The sequence below is a fragment of the Monodon monoceros genome, unplaced genomic scaffold, assembly GCF_005190385.1.
Source record: "Monodon monoceros isolate NGI ecotype Baffin Bay Population unplaced genomic scaffold, NGI_Narwhal_1 Super_Scaffold_4, whole genome shotgun sequence".
In the NCBI taxonomy this organism is placed as follows: Eukaryota; Metazoa; Chordata; class Mammalia; order Artiodactyla; family Monodontidae; genus Monodon; species Monodon monoceros.
Genome location: NW_021703781.1, coordinates 65916281 through 65931474, shown reverse-complemented (window position 1 = coordinate 65931474; position 15194 = coordinate 65916281). Strand labels below are relative to the sequence as shown.

General features: G+C 44.7%; 1 protein-coding gene across 2 annotated transcripts in view; it reads left to right on the top strand.

Moving 5' to 3' along the window:
* The window catches only part of NRAP (nebulin related anchoring protein), a 75026-nt gene that overhangs the window by 26833 nt on the left and 32999 nt on the right, over nt 1-15194 (top strand). For both annotated transcript variants that reach the window (XM_029244902.1, XM_029244901.1), the window contains exons 14-22: nt 889-993; nt 5140-5238; nt 6350-6454; nt 7739-7846; nt 8088-8189; nt 9812-10009; nt 10615-10719; nt 13123-13221; nt 14312-14416. In XM_029244902.1, coding sequence (XP_029100735.1) covers nt 889-993; nt 5140-5238; nt 6350-6454; nt 7739-7846; nt 8088-8189; nt 9812-10009; nt 10615-10719; nt 13123-13221; nt 14312-14416 — 1026 coding nt within the window. The remainder of the gene's footprint in view (nt 1-888; nt 994-5139; nt 5239-6349; nt 6455-7738; nt 7847-8087; nt 8190-9811; nt 10010-10614; nt 10720-13122; nt 13222-14311; nt 14417-15194) is intronic.

Below are 15194 nucleotides of genomic sequence, written 5' to 3'. Positions count from 1 at the left end.
AATCAGTGCAACCAGGGCGAGGTAAAAAAATCTTTGAAAAATTTTAAAAGCTTCAATTTATTAAACGCAGCTTTCTCTGCTTTGAAGAGTACTTAAATCTATTGTGATTGATCCAGTGTGAGAAAAACTTTCAGTTTCTGAGAGATAAAGAGAAATGGATGAGCATAATTCTCATGTGAAATGCTTCAGATTTCCAAAGCATTGCGATTTATTTAGAATTGGTTGGTTGGTTGGTTGATTGGTTCATTCATTCATTCAATCTTAGTGTTCATTGAAAACTTCCTGTATCCAGGCACTGCTCAAGATACTGGCATAACAAAATAGATCAGGACCCTCTTTTCCCAATAGCATGTGATCTATTAATCTCTCTTTGGCTTTGTCAATTCAGTTTACAGGTTTGCAAATGCCAAATTGTAAATCTTGGAGGTAAAGGACACTGAGAAGGAACTGATTTCATTATTAAAACATAAAAACATCAAATTTCCTCTACTTGAGAATGTCAAACTTGACCTTTAAAAATTTTTTTAAATACTCTGAAGACTCTTGATTTTTCATTGATTTCCTGGGGGTTAGCCAAGAAGCTCTTTTGTTATATACTTGTCTGCAAATGCTTCTTTTTAACAAAAAACTACAAGGGGTTCCATGACTAATAAGAAATAAAATAAATGTGCTACAGATGACGTTAACTAATTTTAGATTAATTAAGAAGAAGAATTCAAAGTAATTAAAAACAAAAGTGTGAACATAATTTAATTTTCCTTGGAGGTGATGAAACTGAATTAATTTTGTTTCTGGTTATTTTTAAAAGATGCTTTTATGACATTCAAACAAGGTCAAAAGAGAGAGGGGACTAATTTCTCTTCTCTTGTTTTTTGCTTTGTGTTTCAGATTGCCTACAAGGCCAATTACAAACATAATGCTGTCGACTACAACTACCCAGCCACCCTTACTCCTTCCTATCAGACAACAATGAAACTGCTTCCCTTGAAAGACGTATGTCCTTTTCCAATCGTCCTTTCTGCTTTATTCCTGTCACTTCCCTCCAGTAGAGTGATTCTTTGTTTTGGCTGCTTTGGGTCTTCGTTGCTGTGCACGGGCTTTCTCTAGTTGCAGTGAGCGGGGTCTACTCTTCGTTGTGGTGAGCGGGCTTCTCATTGCTGTGGCTTCTCTTGTTGCGGAGCACGGGCTCTAGGCGTTCAGGCTTCAGTAGTTGTGGCTCACGGGCTCTAGAGCGCAGGCTCAGTAGTTGTGGCGCACAGGCTTAGTTGCTCCGCAGCATTTGGGATCTTCCAGGACCAGGGATCGAATCTGTGTCGCCTTCATCGGCAGGCGGATTCCTAGGGAATCCGAGCCACCAGGGAAGTCCCAGTGGAGTGATTCTTAGGCAGGAAGATGGAAAGAAACAAGATACAACAGTTCATAGGAGATGGAAGGGACTGAGAAAGGGGAACTCTTTTCTGATAGGAAGTCCATATATACACGTTTGGAAACTCTTAGATTTCCAACATAAGGCGGGGACAACTCTGGTTTCATCTTGAAAATATCCTAAGGTTCCATTTCACCTCTTAGAGTTTGGGGACTATGTCTGCTGCTGGGCACATTAAAGTAATTATTCCCTAACGATGATGATCTTTTTTTTAAAAGTTTTGGAGTGTGGTATGTTTAAGGACCAAAGGGAGTAAACTGAAATAGCTATAAGTTGAGAGGAAATGGTAACATTGACTTAAATTTTTTCCCCAGGAGCGCTCGGGAAATATGTGTGGAATAATATGTATCACTAATTTATTACAGCAGTGATTTTATTTATCTATAGTTTGGCTTGTCTCCAATGAAATATGTATAATTAATTACATTTGTTGTTTTCTAATTATAAGAATTTTACTACATGTTTATTACAGAAAATTTAGACAATACAGAAATGTACAAAGAAAAAGGTAAATGTTATCTCCTATTTTAAAAGTACATAAGGTGGTTTAGAGCTGAGTTGGTATCATGGTTGTCAGTGAAAGTTATCTCCAATCAATCAATAATTTAATGTATCATTTCGACATGTTAATTGAATGCTCAGGGCTACTTTCCTTCACATTCCTTTGGGATCAGCACAGCTTCGGCAGTTGACTTGGGCTTTGCTATTGGTAGATCAGTCTCTGCACCTTTCCCTTTTGCTCAGAGTAGCAGCAGTGTCAGGTTCAGCTGGGCATCTCCAGCGTCTAACAGTCTACAGGACAAAGAAGGCCAATCATTGGCAAATGATAGTTTGATGGATGAAAGGGGCTTTTACCAAACGTGTGATAAGGCAGGGGATGGGAAGTAGAAGAATATAAAGGGCCTACATTTTGCTTTTCCTTTTCCCAGAAAGTTTGCTCGAGTTGACTTATTCATTTCACCTTAATGAAATTCAAGGTTAAACTTGGCTACCAAAGCCAAGTTTCTCTTTTGGCTGCGTACGTTACCTGGGAAACTGGAGGGATCAAGTGCATCTTGTAAAATTTGAATGCCAATTTTCACAGTAGAATTCTAGAAAAAATGCTTCATGGCGCAAACAAAACAGAGCGCTCTACAATCTTGTATTCCCACTATAACATGACTTGCTGTTACGTTTGTCTGTATAAGACAGTGGATCAAACCAGGCACCTGGACTATAGTCAGCTCTCCTGGGGAAGTCGGAGAGGTGAATTAAACTAGACTGGATTAGAAATATTAATTGGAACCAGAAGTAGTTTCCACACTGGCAACCCATGAGCCAGATCCAGGCTGCAGAGGTATTTTGTTCGGCGACACGGTGTTGAAAAAAAATTGGTTTTGAACCAATATGTAGAAATTGTGAGAGTTCACATAGGGACTGTGGTCCTAGTTCCTGCATCGCGGCAATTGCCTGGGAATGAGTGGCAGCTGCTTTTATCACCTTCATCTCCTTTATTTTCCCGGCTCCTGTGTGAATTTGAATTTACCACCCTTAATGAGGGGACTTTAGTATTCAGGGAGTTTGGGGAATCCATTTACAAGAAGATTTGTGGTCTCTATTTCTGTCTGGTAGTCTTAAAGGTGGTCAAGTAGCTATGAATTTAAATAAACAAGCACAGGTCCTTCATTAGAGAGCATTCCCTTCAGATGGATTTTATAAACACTAATAGCATTAAAAATGAGACTCTACCCTCAGCAAAGGGACCTTTCAGAAAGTAGACTGAAGCAATGACCAAGCATCCGTGATGTTGCAAAGATATAATTAATCATGCAGAGTGTTAATTATGTCCTGCAGAGGAAAGTAATTGTACTCTGCAACATACTTAATGTAACATTATCAGGAAGGAATGTGCCATTTAAAAAATACAGTTTTGTGACATTTTATCGTGCATAATTCTGAATTCTAATAGACTCTATTATGAGGTGATAATTTTCCCTCTAACTTAATGCATTAGGAAGCTACTGTAGTATAATCTCATTAATGATTAACATTGAAATGACTTCATATTTCCTAGTTTTCTTAAATACCCCATGTCCAAAACTCAGAATGTGCAAAACCTTTTCTCCTTGAATCATTAACTAAAAAGCTTGAAGCAATGCTGTCCTTTTTCTCCAAATCCAACAAAAGAGTCTGTGGCCCAGTATCTGGAACACTCTGCTTTTCCTAGATCTTGTTCTAGAAGCTAATTTGTAAGTCTTTTTTTTTTTTTTTTTTTTTCTAATTTGTCAGTCAGAATACATTTCCCTCTCTAAACAAAGTTAGCTCTGGCTATAGGGAACACCTGGCCCATCTGTAAGATAACAAGTAACAGTTCCAAGCACACCAGCTTTGGCAAACCACATTTATAGTGTGTAGACTGGGAGCCACTTCGGGAGGCCAACTGCTGGGATTTAAAACCTAACTCTGACACTAGCTGGGTGACCTTGAGCAAGTCACTTCAGGTCTCTGTGCCTCAGTTTTCATGTTGTGAGGTAGGAATAATAACAGTGCCCACCCACAGAGTGGTTGGGAAGATTAGATGCATCAGTATGTGTAAAGCACTTGAAATAGTGCCAGGCACATAGTAAGTGCTATTTTTTAGCCATAATTATTATTAGCTGATGTTGGGACAGGCAAGAATGGAGTGAATACAAGGAAGAGATGCAGTATCAACTGGTCCTTGGGTCTGTTTCACTTGGGTCACTGGGTTTTAAAATATTGAACTATTTTTGAACCCGTTATTATAATATTGAACCCATTTTCCAGCATTTAAAAAGTGTAAGAATTTACATAATAATATAGATTTCTGGTTTCTTTGGAGTAATTGGACTGTCTACTCTGAACCCCACTTTGATGCAGGATTACCATCTCCTAGAGCTGAGTGGTAGCTGCTGCCCTTCGCCCCAGTCCCCACCACTCCTTACTACCTCCCCAACGATGAGGCCAAACACTGACTAGTGCCAATCTAGTGCCATCCAGCTAGTGGCCTGTGACTCACTGAGGTGGGCTGTCACCCAGGGAGGTGACAGCAGTCAGACAGAATGGCAAAGACATCAGAGTCTAGTTTAGACAGACAGAAAACAGTAGGGAAGTGCAGTGCTGGCTGCAGTGCTACCCCTGTGAGGGCAGAGCCAGCTGCCAGAGGAGTATGGCCAGAGGCAGTAGGTAGAGGTGTGGACAGAGTTGGCAATAGCTAGTAGGGATGCAGGGAAGGGGTATGGAGGTCTTAGGCAGAAGCTAGGCCTAAAGAAGCTGCCACACTGTGTGGGATACTGGGAGAGGCCCTGGGCTTTGGGCAATTAAACAGAGTCATGAAGACCATGCATGGGGTGTTTGATGGTGATCTGACTGCTGCAAACAGAGCGAAAGCCTAATTGACTAAAGGGCCTAGACGGGAGCCTATAGGTTTTAAAACACCTTTCTCTGATTTAACGATGTGGATGAACACATTTTCCTCCGTTCACCAGCCATTTAGTTGACCTCTTTTATGAGCTGCCTGTTCAAGTCACTCAGTCTTCAGTGGACTGTTTTTCCATCTGTTGGCTTGGAGTATCTTTTGGTCTCCAAATGGAATCTGATTCTTTCTCTGCTGATTTGAGAATCATGGCTCTGTAGGGCTGAGCGGGAGGGAGCTAAGTAAATCTTAGAGTAAAGTACAAATGACTTCTTGTGTCTCTTTGCCTCTTTTCACCCAGGTCAACTACAGGCAAAGCATTGACAAGCTGAAGTACAGCTCTGTGACCAACACCCCTCAGATTGTTCAAGCCAAAATCAACGCCCAGCAACTGAGTCATGTAAGTGACCTGCCCCTGCCCAGCTGGATATCGGGGACTTGTAATTGCTTTACAGGGTCTGGGTATCTGGTTCCCCAAAGATTTGACTTTCATTGATGGTGACATGTGTCCTATTACAACCATGAGATGACTCTCTTTGATTTAAATGTTTTATTATACAAAATTTCAAATACATTCAAAAGTAGAAAGAATGTCATAATGAATCACCAGGTACCCATCACTCAGCTCAACTACTATTAACTCATGGCCAGTCTTGCTTCTATATGCCCATCCACTTCCCCCCTCCATATTATTTTGAAGAAAATCTTAAGTATTGTATAATTTAATCTATAAATATTTCAGTATGAATCTCTAAAAGATATCAAGCTCCAAATAAGGTCCACACTTTGTGATTGGTTGATATGTCTTCAAGACTCTTTTCATCTTGAAGCTTTCCTCTTTATCACTTTTCTTTTCTTGCAAGTTGTTTGTTGAAGAACTTGAACTGTTTGTCCTATAACATTTCCCACATCTGAGCTTTGCTGACTGCATCCCATTGTGGACTTCATGTATTCCTCTGGCCTCCAAATGCCTGTAACATAGTAGTTGGATCTATAGGTTTGATCAGGTTCCGGTTTAATTTGGGGGCAAGACTGCTTCTCAGATGATGCTGTGTTCTTCCGCTGAGAATCATATAATGTCTGGTTGGCTGTTTTTGTGTGTGATTTAAGATGGCTTTTATCCAATGGGGGCAGGCATTAGATAATTACTCTTTGAGTATCTACCCTGCACATGGCAAGAGGTTCAGAACTGCCGCAAGTTAAAAAAATAAGTTTCATGCCCTTAAGTGCCTCAGAGAACGGTGGGTGAGGTGGCCACAGGGAAATCTTTTGCAAACTCATAACTTTGAGCATGCCTTTGAGTTGTCTGACTTTTCATTTGGTCTTCAGTCTGTTAATTTAAAACACTCCTAAAATTACAGGCTTCCTTGTAAAAGGCCTTTTCCGGAAACTCCTTCTCGGCTACAGGCCTACAAAAAGAAAGTGAAAAAGAGAGTGTTCTCTCCAAAGTTCTCCTTCTGCCCATGTAAAAACCATGCACTTACCCTTCAGGTTTATTTTAAACCCAACAGGTGAATTACCGTGCTGACTATGAGAAAAATAAGTTGAATTACACATTGCCACAGGATGTACCTCAGCTGGTGAAGGCCAGAACCAATGCCGAATTGTTTAGTGAGGTAAGCCAGCAGCATCGGTGAGATCGTGGTGAGGGTTACTCACAGACGTGAAAATGAAGATGCAAGGATGGTCCAGCAAAACAGGGACCAGGGCCTATTCTGTCCATGGAGAGGTTCATCAGAGGCGCCCATCAGGTTATAATTTTGAATTTTGCTGTCTCATGGCATGTGGTAGTTCACGGGGCTCCATGGATCATAGCAATTGAATTCTCACTGTATATGCACATGTATGATGTGTGCTGGGACACACACACACACACACACACACACACCCCTCATCAGTATCACCATCATCCTGATGACTTCTAGCTGGTGCTTTGCTGTGTGGGTAAAATTTACGTTCTAAGAAGACCAGTCTCAATCACCAGCTTCTTCCGGGAGTCACAGCTAGGCTATGATTAGGCTTCTCAATGGGATTTGTAGGGCAGGAGAACGTAGAAAGGAACTAACCTTGGATGGGGAGAGATCAATTAGGAGTTTGGGATTAACATATATACACACGACTATATATAGGATAGGTAAACAGTAGGGACCTACTGTATAGCACAGGGAACTATACTCAATATCTTGTAATAACCCATAATGGAAAAGAATATACACACACACACACACACACATATACATCTAAATCACTTTTCTGTACACTTGAAACTGGCACAACATCGTAAATTAACTATACTTCAATAGAAAAAAATAAATAAGAAGGAATAACCTTTTCCATATGCTTATTCTGTGCTGGGCATTGGGATAGGCACTTTACATATGGAATTATTGAGTTGTTATAACCCCTTGGAGGCATTTACTACAGAGACACAGTTGGTGGCCTGGGCTTTGGTATCAGATAGAGAGAGTCAGATGTTACTACCATGGCAATAATAATAACTTACATCTGTGTTGCACCTTACGTGCTTAGGTTATCTGTTTTCGTGTATACAATTTATTCTCACAGCCACCCTGAGACAGATAATATAATATTGTTTTTTCAAATGGTAAACTGGGGCCCAAAGAGGTAAAGTGATTTGTCCAAGGTCACATGATCAGGAAACAACAGCGCTAGGACGAACCCATGGGTCTTCTCTTTGCCCCCTCCCATTAGCACTGCCCCGCATGACCCTACAGTGAGGGAATCAACTGTGTTAATAATTGATGATATCACTTTGATAACAGCCAAAATTCTGGTCTGTAAACAGAAGAAGACTTTGTTATTGAAAAAACAAAATTCTGTTCAACTTTTGGCAGGACTCTGGATAGCGACTCCCATTCACCTGCGTTCTTGTTTGTCAGGTTAAGTACAAAGAAGGCTGGAAGAAGACAAAGGGGAAGGGATTTGAGATGAAGCTGGATGCCATGTCTCTGCTGGCCGCCAAAGCCTCCGGAGAGCTTGCTAGCAATGTAGGTTTTCTCTCATTAACTCAGAAATGCATAAGAAATTGTTCCGGTGAAACGTCAGTGGTCCCGCAGAAAAAAATAATGACTGTTAACATTGTAAACATCGCTATACTTTAATCTTCCACTGGGTTCGAGAAAGACTGGGAGGTGTTTTTTTAGATTTGTTCCCCTTGCACTTGTTAAACCACAGCCCCTTAGATGGCAAAGTTTCTCTCTCACAGTCGACTTTCCTCTTTCTCTCAAGATTAAATACAAAGAAGATTATGAAAAAGCAAAAGGCAAAGTCCTGGGAACTACAGACACGAGGCTTCTGCACTCCCTGCAGGTTGCCAAGATGAGCAGTGAGGTAAACGCTTTTCTACCCCCCGAAGCTTCACTTAGCGTTGTGCTGCTCTGAAAGTTTTCCCCCGGCCTGCTTCACCGGAGACTGTTATTTTTTCCACTTCCACTTATAGTTTCTTTCCTGGCTTGCATGAGAAGTGTTTTCTCTTTCTTTATTTTGGCAAAGGATACTGTTCTTTTAAAGTAGATGAGAAGCATGTGGTCCCTAAGGGTGACCGGCATCTACTGTTCACGGTACAAGATGATCGGCCACATCTATTCACTCTGCGGGTGTTTACTAAACAACTACTCTGCGTGAGATACGGTGTGAGACACTGGGGCCATAAGAACAAACAGCACATAACTGGTTCCTCCCTAATGGAGCTTAATTCTACTGGGAGAGTTAGACAGGAGGCATCCCGTTTATTGAGGTTTGTCCTGGATGAATCCTCTCGTCCGAACACACACGATATTCAAAATGTTTAGCCACCAACTGGGGCATCCAGGCTCCAACCACTCAGAATGACACTGCTTGTAAACAACTGTAATGGCTGGAGGTTAACTTTGGTAAATGTCACTTACCAGAAGCCTTTGGGGAAGGAAAGTTCTGCCAGAAGGTCAGACTTGGTTTCTAATTAAGACGTCGTTGTCAATGCCGAACAGGCAGAAAGGAAGCACGGGCATTGGTTTTCTGCTTTACGATGGCCTGCTCTAAGCTGTGAGGTCAGCTTATGCCGCTTTGATGATGCAGTCAGATATAATTACCTAATGAGTCATGAAGGACCCAGGGCTTGAAATAGAATAAGAGTGTTGGCATCTGGGTCACCATTGTGGTTGTGCCTACAGAACAAGCCCTATGATGTGCATAGTCATGAAGCATTTGGCTTCAGTTTAGACAGAGAACAAATTGGTATTTCCCATTTGCAGTTGGAGCAAATGGGGCCAAAAAAAGATGGACTTGCCCAAAGTCATATAGTAGTCAGTGGTAGTGGTGGAGGAGTGGAGAATTAGACCCTAGAACTCTTACTTACTGGCACCGTGCTGCTTCTACTGTACTACCTTTCCTCACCATCACACCATCACCATACCACCATCATTATCACCATATCACCAGAAACACCATCACCACCATCATCACACCATCATCCTCATTGCTAACACTTATCAAGTGTTTGCTCTATGCCATCCCTGCGCTAAGTGGGTTTGAGCTACTCTTTTGTTTACTTATCACAATAGCCCTCCAAGGAAATTGAGCCATTAGAGAGGTAATGTGACTTTCTAGAGGTCATCTAGCTGACAAAGGGCTGATCAGATTTGAACTCAAGCTTGGCTGGCCCTGGAGCCCAAACTTTGTTATTTTGCCTCTTAAAGTTTCTACAGAAACCACGGGTAGAGCGTTCTCTTCCTGGAGCAACTGGGGAAAAAGAGTTAGGAGGCATTCCTCCCAGAGACAAAGTAGTGTGAGACCTCAGTTTCCAGGTGCCACCACCTTACAGAGCCAAGACTTGCATCACATCCTTTGGACAGACAGGTGCCATCGTCCAGAGTGCCAGTTCCTCATGGAAACCTGGCCTACTTTCCGGTGTTTTCACATCACTCCTGCCAAGGCAGGCTTCACGTAATACAGCGTGTTTTGGTGCGTTCAAGGTTGAATACAAGAAAGGCTTCGAAAAGAGTAAGACCCACTTTCACCTGCCCATGGACATGGTCAACCTGAGGCACGCTAAGAAGGCCCAAGCGCTGGCCAGTGACCAGGGCTACAGGAAGAAACTGCATGGATACACCGCACTGCCTGAAGATATGAAGACTTGCTGGGCCAAGAAAGCCTATGGGCTGCAGAGTGAGGTGAGCCCTGGCCCTTTGCCAGCTCTCCCCACGCATCTCTTGCAACTGGATACAGTGACAATTTCAGAGTGATTTAGAACCTGTGCATGAGTCCATTAGGTGACTCAGAGGACTAAGAAGAATTTCTGGAGATGTGCCAGGCCCAGGGAGGATGGATGGGGAGCTAGAGATGGAGAATGAGTCAAGACGGTGGAGACTAGAGGGTGGAGGATTGGGGCTCAGAGCTATTGCGAAAGTCAAGATGTGTCGGTAACGGGATGAGCAAAGAGGAAGCAAGTGTTGAAAATGGTAAATCTGGTAAATGTTAAAAAGTACATCTGGGAAGTGTAGCAGGTTGGCAGATAAGATCCTTAGGCGAAAAGTCTGAAAAGCCCTCTCTTTGGTAAGGCAGTGAGGTGTTTCAGAGTTAAGGTAGAACAGCCTCTTCTGATTACAAGGTGAGCCAGTGGCTTCACCCCCAAGCAGAGCTCTGCCCGACTATAACAGAGCGGAGAGCAGCTCTTCCACAGAGACAGATACAGGATCCAGGGCTTTCCTAACTCGCCCGTTAATTTTGCCCCATCCGCATCCACGTGTCTGATTAGAGCTTGGTTTTTCTCTTGCAGCTGCAGTACAAGGCCGACCTCTCGTGGATGAAAGGCGTTGGGTGGCTGACGGAAGGCAGCCTCACTTTGGAGCAGGCCAAGAAGGCTGGGCAGCTGGTCAGTGAGGTAACCTGAGCCCAGGCCCCCAGCTTCTAGTCTCTCTCAGCCCAAGTCACCACCGAGAGAGCCACCTTTCCCTCTGATTCCTCCCCCAGCCCCACGCTTATTTTGAGTGAGACTCAGAAGAGCACTTCTTCATTTTGCACGCATAGCACACCCTGAACTAACTTTCATACCCTTAAGCTTCCCGGGGAGGCATTTGTAAGAAGCCAACTAAAAGTAGGAGTTGGATCCAAAGCCTCGTTCAGAACGGTTGTGATATACAGTTAGTCACGTAGGAAACATGTTTGTCGTGTAAGAAGTGTGTGATTCCTTCTGAATCAGAGAATCTGGTGTTTGGAGGTCGGCATTCTCATGGTGCGTGTGCCTTAAACTCACTGCAGACTTCGGGCAAGTCACTCAACACTGCCGATCCTCTTTCTCTCTTATAAAAATGAGAACGTTGGAAAGGATGCTCTACAAAGTCCCTGCGGCTCCAAGCCTGTGCTTCTCTTTATACCGTGTAGAGCTGGCGTTGGCAGCAGGCAGAGGAGGACTTTTGAAGGACATTTCGTTTGGAAATGGGACTATTGCGGGAGCTCTGTTTGGGATCTTCAAAGGGGTTTCTTATTTCGGTGCCAGGAAGGCTGAGTTGGCATTTCTCTCGCATATGGTAATAATAGTGATGATAACAGCTGCCATTTATGGACTGGTAATAATTATGTAACCACTGCTATCATTCATTGATGACTTTGAGTGTATTACATACCTATTGTTCATTCGTTGCTCACATTTACTATTGCTATGTGAGTAGACACTAGTGGTATTCCATTAATATCCCCATTTTACATTTGCGAAAGGTGAGAGACAGAACCACATTTCAGTAAGTGGCAGAGCTGGGATCTGTACCCAGTATTTTGGTCCAATGCCCCAGCTCTGGACTATTAAACAAAATTGAATCCCCAAAGCACGTTTTGTAATTTATTCTCATTTTTCAACTGTACCCATCCTTCTTTCAGACACAGACACATTGAAAGTTAGAGTGCATAAATAAGGAGGGCTCTCATTACTTAACTTCTCTGAGGCCAACTGAAATCCAGGTGGAGCAAGCCGAACCCCATTTGACTTGGATGGGGTGCAGTAAGGGGACCTTCTGCCTTAGGAATGCCCGTTCCTGTCTCACTTCCTATACTGACTAATTTTCAAGCTCCTCAAGCTCCTTTGCCTTTTTCATGTCCCTGCTCTGCCCTGGGCAGGGTGGGTTCTTGGCTCCTCCCTACACACTTATGATTTGACCAGTGCAGAGGCTGGGATGCCCGGGAATTTCCAGCCATGGGAGGGGCACTGTGACTTCCTTCAATTACGTAGGGAAGGAGTTTTCCCATTCAACACACTGGAATGAGAAAGAAAAAGTACAAGTCTCTTTGGAATATTTTTTGCAGATTCATTTTTTTCCCGAAGGGAAGAAATTTTGGAGTTTTCCATATTCCAATCCCTGTTTTGGGTTCGACTAGTATCGACAACCCTCTTGCTGACAGCACTGGGGGCTCTGCTCGTCTCTGATCTCCCCACCACATGAAGCTTTTGCTTCCATAAGCCATTCTCAGCAGCTTCCTTTCCCATCAACTCTGGCAACTCCAACGGAAAAGCCAGAGGAACCAGCCTCCGGGAAGGACAAGAAGTCCCCGTGGGGGGACAGAATTAGCACATTCAAATTTTGCCAGTTGCATTGTGGCTGTGAGATGGCAACATGATGAAGACAAGCCCAGTGATCTGGCACACGGAGAGCTGGAAGGGCAAATCCCACCTTGCCACCCACCTGTTGAATGTGACTCTTGGTGTTGCCCTTCGTTAGAGCTGATACTTCCTGGGTCATCCTGACGGCACCGTGAATAACAGTGATGGCGAGCGTAGTGAACACTTACTCTGCCCAGGGACTCGACTCGTGGGAAGTGTGGCATTGAAGCCTCTGCACCACCCTCAGTGAAGCAGCTTCTAGTGTTTTCCACACTGTACAGTCCAAGCCCGAGTGGCTCAGGTGATCCAGCGATGTGCCCAAGGCCGTGAAGCCGAATAGGTAGACGGGAGATTTGGACTTTGGGATTCATGGTTGCAAAGTCCAAGTTCCCTCCACCTCGCTCTCCTATGTCAGATCTAGGTTTATAAAACGAATCCATCCCAGGGCTCATGGTAACATACAGGGTTCACAGAAGGGAAAATTCGAGTCCCCATTCAGTAGTAGCAACTAAAACCAGCTCACCAGGGCTGGAAGTCTCAGGTCTGCATGGTCCTCTTTAAGCTATAGGACCAGCTGGAGCATCCCCCCTGGGGAAATGCTTGGGTCACAGAAGGTATGCGTGTGTATGCATGTGTGTGATGGTGGGGACAGCCCGATCCTAATGCCATGGGGTCCCTTTTCTTTGGAAACAGAAAAACTACAGGCAGAGGGTGGACGAGCTGAAGTTTACCAGTGTGGCCGACAGTTCCCAGATGGAGCACGCCAAGAGGAGCCAGGAGCTGCAGAGCGGGGTGAGTCCCAGGCTGCCCTTTCTCCACCGGGCTGCTGTGTCATGGGCCTGGGAACCTCTGGGGACAACAGCGGGTGCTGCCCACGCACGATCCAGGGACCGAAGAGCCTTTCCTTTAAATAGGCTGGACCCAGCTCTCTATGGGCTTCCAGGCCTCCCTGCCCCACCCCACTACACTTCTCCTCTGGTTGTTAAGGGCAGATGTCAACTGACATTATTCCTTTTCAGCTTTCAGTCTTTCCTAGTTCCTTCTTTCTTTCTCCTTCTTTTCTGTCTTATCAAAGACTCCATAATTCTGGAGCCAGGAGAGAGGAGGATAACGTTTGCTTGTGGGATGTGTGCATTTCATGCCCACTTGAGCTCAAATGTGGAAGGTGGGACAACGAAACACCACATGTTATTTACATGTTAGTGGTCAACAGCCGAACAGGTGTAGCTGCTACCATCTGGCCAGGACGTTCCTACCTTTCCTTCCTAGAGGTCCAGGTACACCTGCCAGAAAGCATGCAATCAGCATAATTCAGAGTCAGCAGAAAGCCACTGCATGGAAACTCAAGCTGGGGAGTGGGAGAGGGTGGAAGAGAGAAAGAGCAGGAGTGATATGGTTTCCACAGAGGAGATGTTCACTCATGTTGCCTTTTTGGTTACTGTTCACTTTCCAGGTGTCAGTACCTGTGGAAACATTAGGTTTGATTATGGGGTGCAGGTGACAGGGGATGCTTCTTATTTTTCCCACCTGGGGAGTCTGTGCTCATCTGAGCCCTCAGGTGGGTTACTTTTTGTGGCCATGGACACTGTGGACGGGAACAGCTTGGGGAAGTCGATGCCTCCTCAAGGGAAAGGTGTGAAAACGAAAACCTTAGAGGGGGTCTCAGGTTGACGCCCCGGCTACATTCTCCTCCCAGCCCCTCACCGCTGCTGCTCCTTCCTGCATCACCTCTTCTGCGTTAAGCCTCGCTTCCTGCACGCTGCCAGCAGCATCAGGTCTGGTTGGTCTGGTAGTGGACTTTCCACGTAAGACACAGGGAGCTGAGCGGCCAGCCACCTCCTCCCTTGCCTCCTGCTTCTGACCCGGTGCTCTCTCCCTACAGGTGGTCTACAAAGCAGGGCACGAGCAGTCTGTCCATCAGTACAGCATCAGCAAAGACGAGCCTCTCTTCCTACAGGCCCAAGCCAACGCCGCCAATCTCAGTGAGGTACAGCCAGAGGGAGTGAGCAGCCCAGGGCTCTGCTTCCCTGCGTGTAGGCGCCTGGTCCACAGAACCCACCGGCCATGTCGGTGTGTCTGTGTCAGCTGAGGCTGTGTACGTCTGGTCATTGTAAACAGCTCGTGACCAGTATCTTAGGGGGAGGGAAGACCAGCCTTTGGTAGGAATGAGCTGGTGGGAGATTTGAACCACTGACTCTAGGATGGGGTAGGAGGAAGTGGTTATTCCGGGACTGGAGTTAAAACAGCGTTAAGAGGGGAGTAAATAAGAGCTCAGACATTAGCTTCAAACTGCCTGGGTTTGATCCTTGTTTCTAACACTTACTAGGTGTGCAAGCTTAACCAGTTTCTTCGCTCTTGGTTGTCCCCAAATGGGACATGAGGGCACTCCTAGTCTCCTCGACATTAGGTCGCCTTGAGGCTTCAGCGAGCTGATATATGCAAAACACTCAGAGGAGCGTTCACAGGGCAGTTGTTCCTTAGACACGAAAGCTTGCACAGTTCCAGCTTTCCTTCTCTGTCTTCTAAGGAGGGGCCTTTCTTGGCTCTTCTGCTTGGCTCCCAGGTCTTTAGGGTCCTGATCCGAGGAATGGGTAGAGGGGAGAATTAGAAGGAGCAACAGAAGCTAAATTGATTCACACACAGAAATGGAGGGAGCCTTCCAGAAGAAAGAACTTGAAATCTGGAGGTGGGGGGCAGGACAAAAAATGGGAGGAACAAAGAAAAGACCCACATGGACTAGAGGCTGGGCTCGGAAAGGAAAAGGG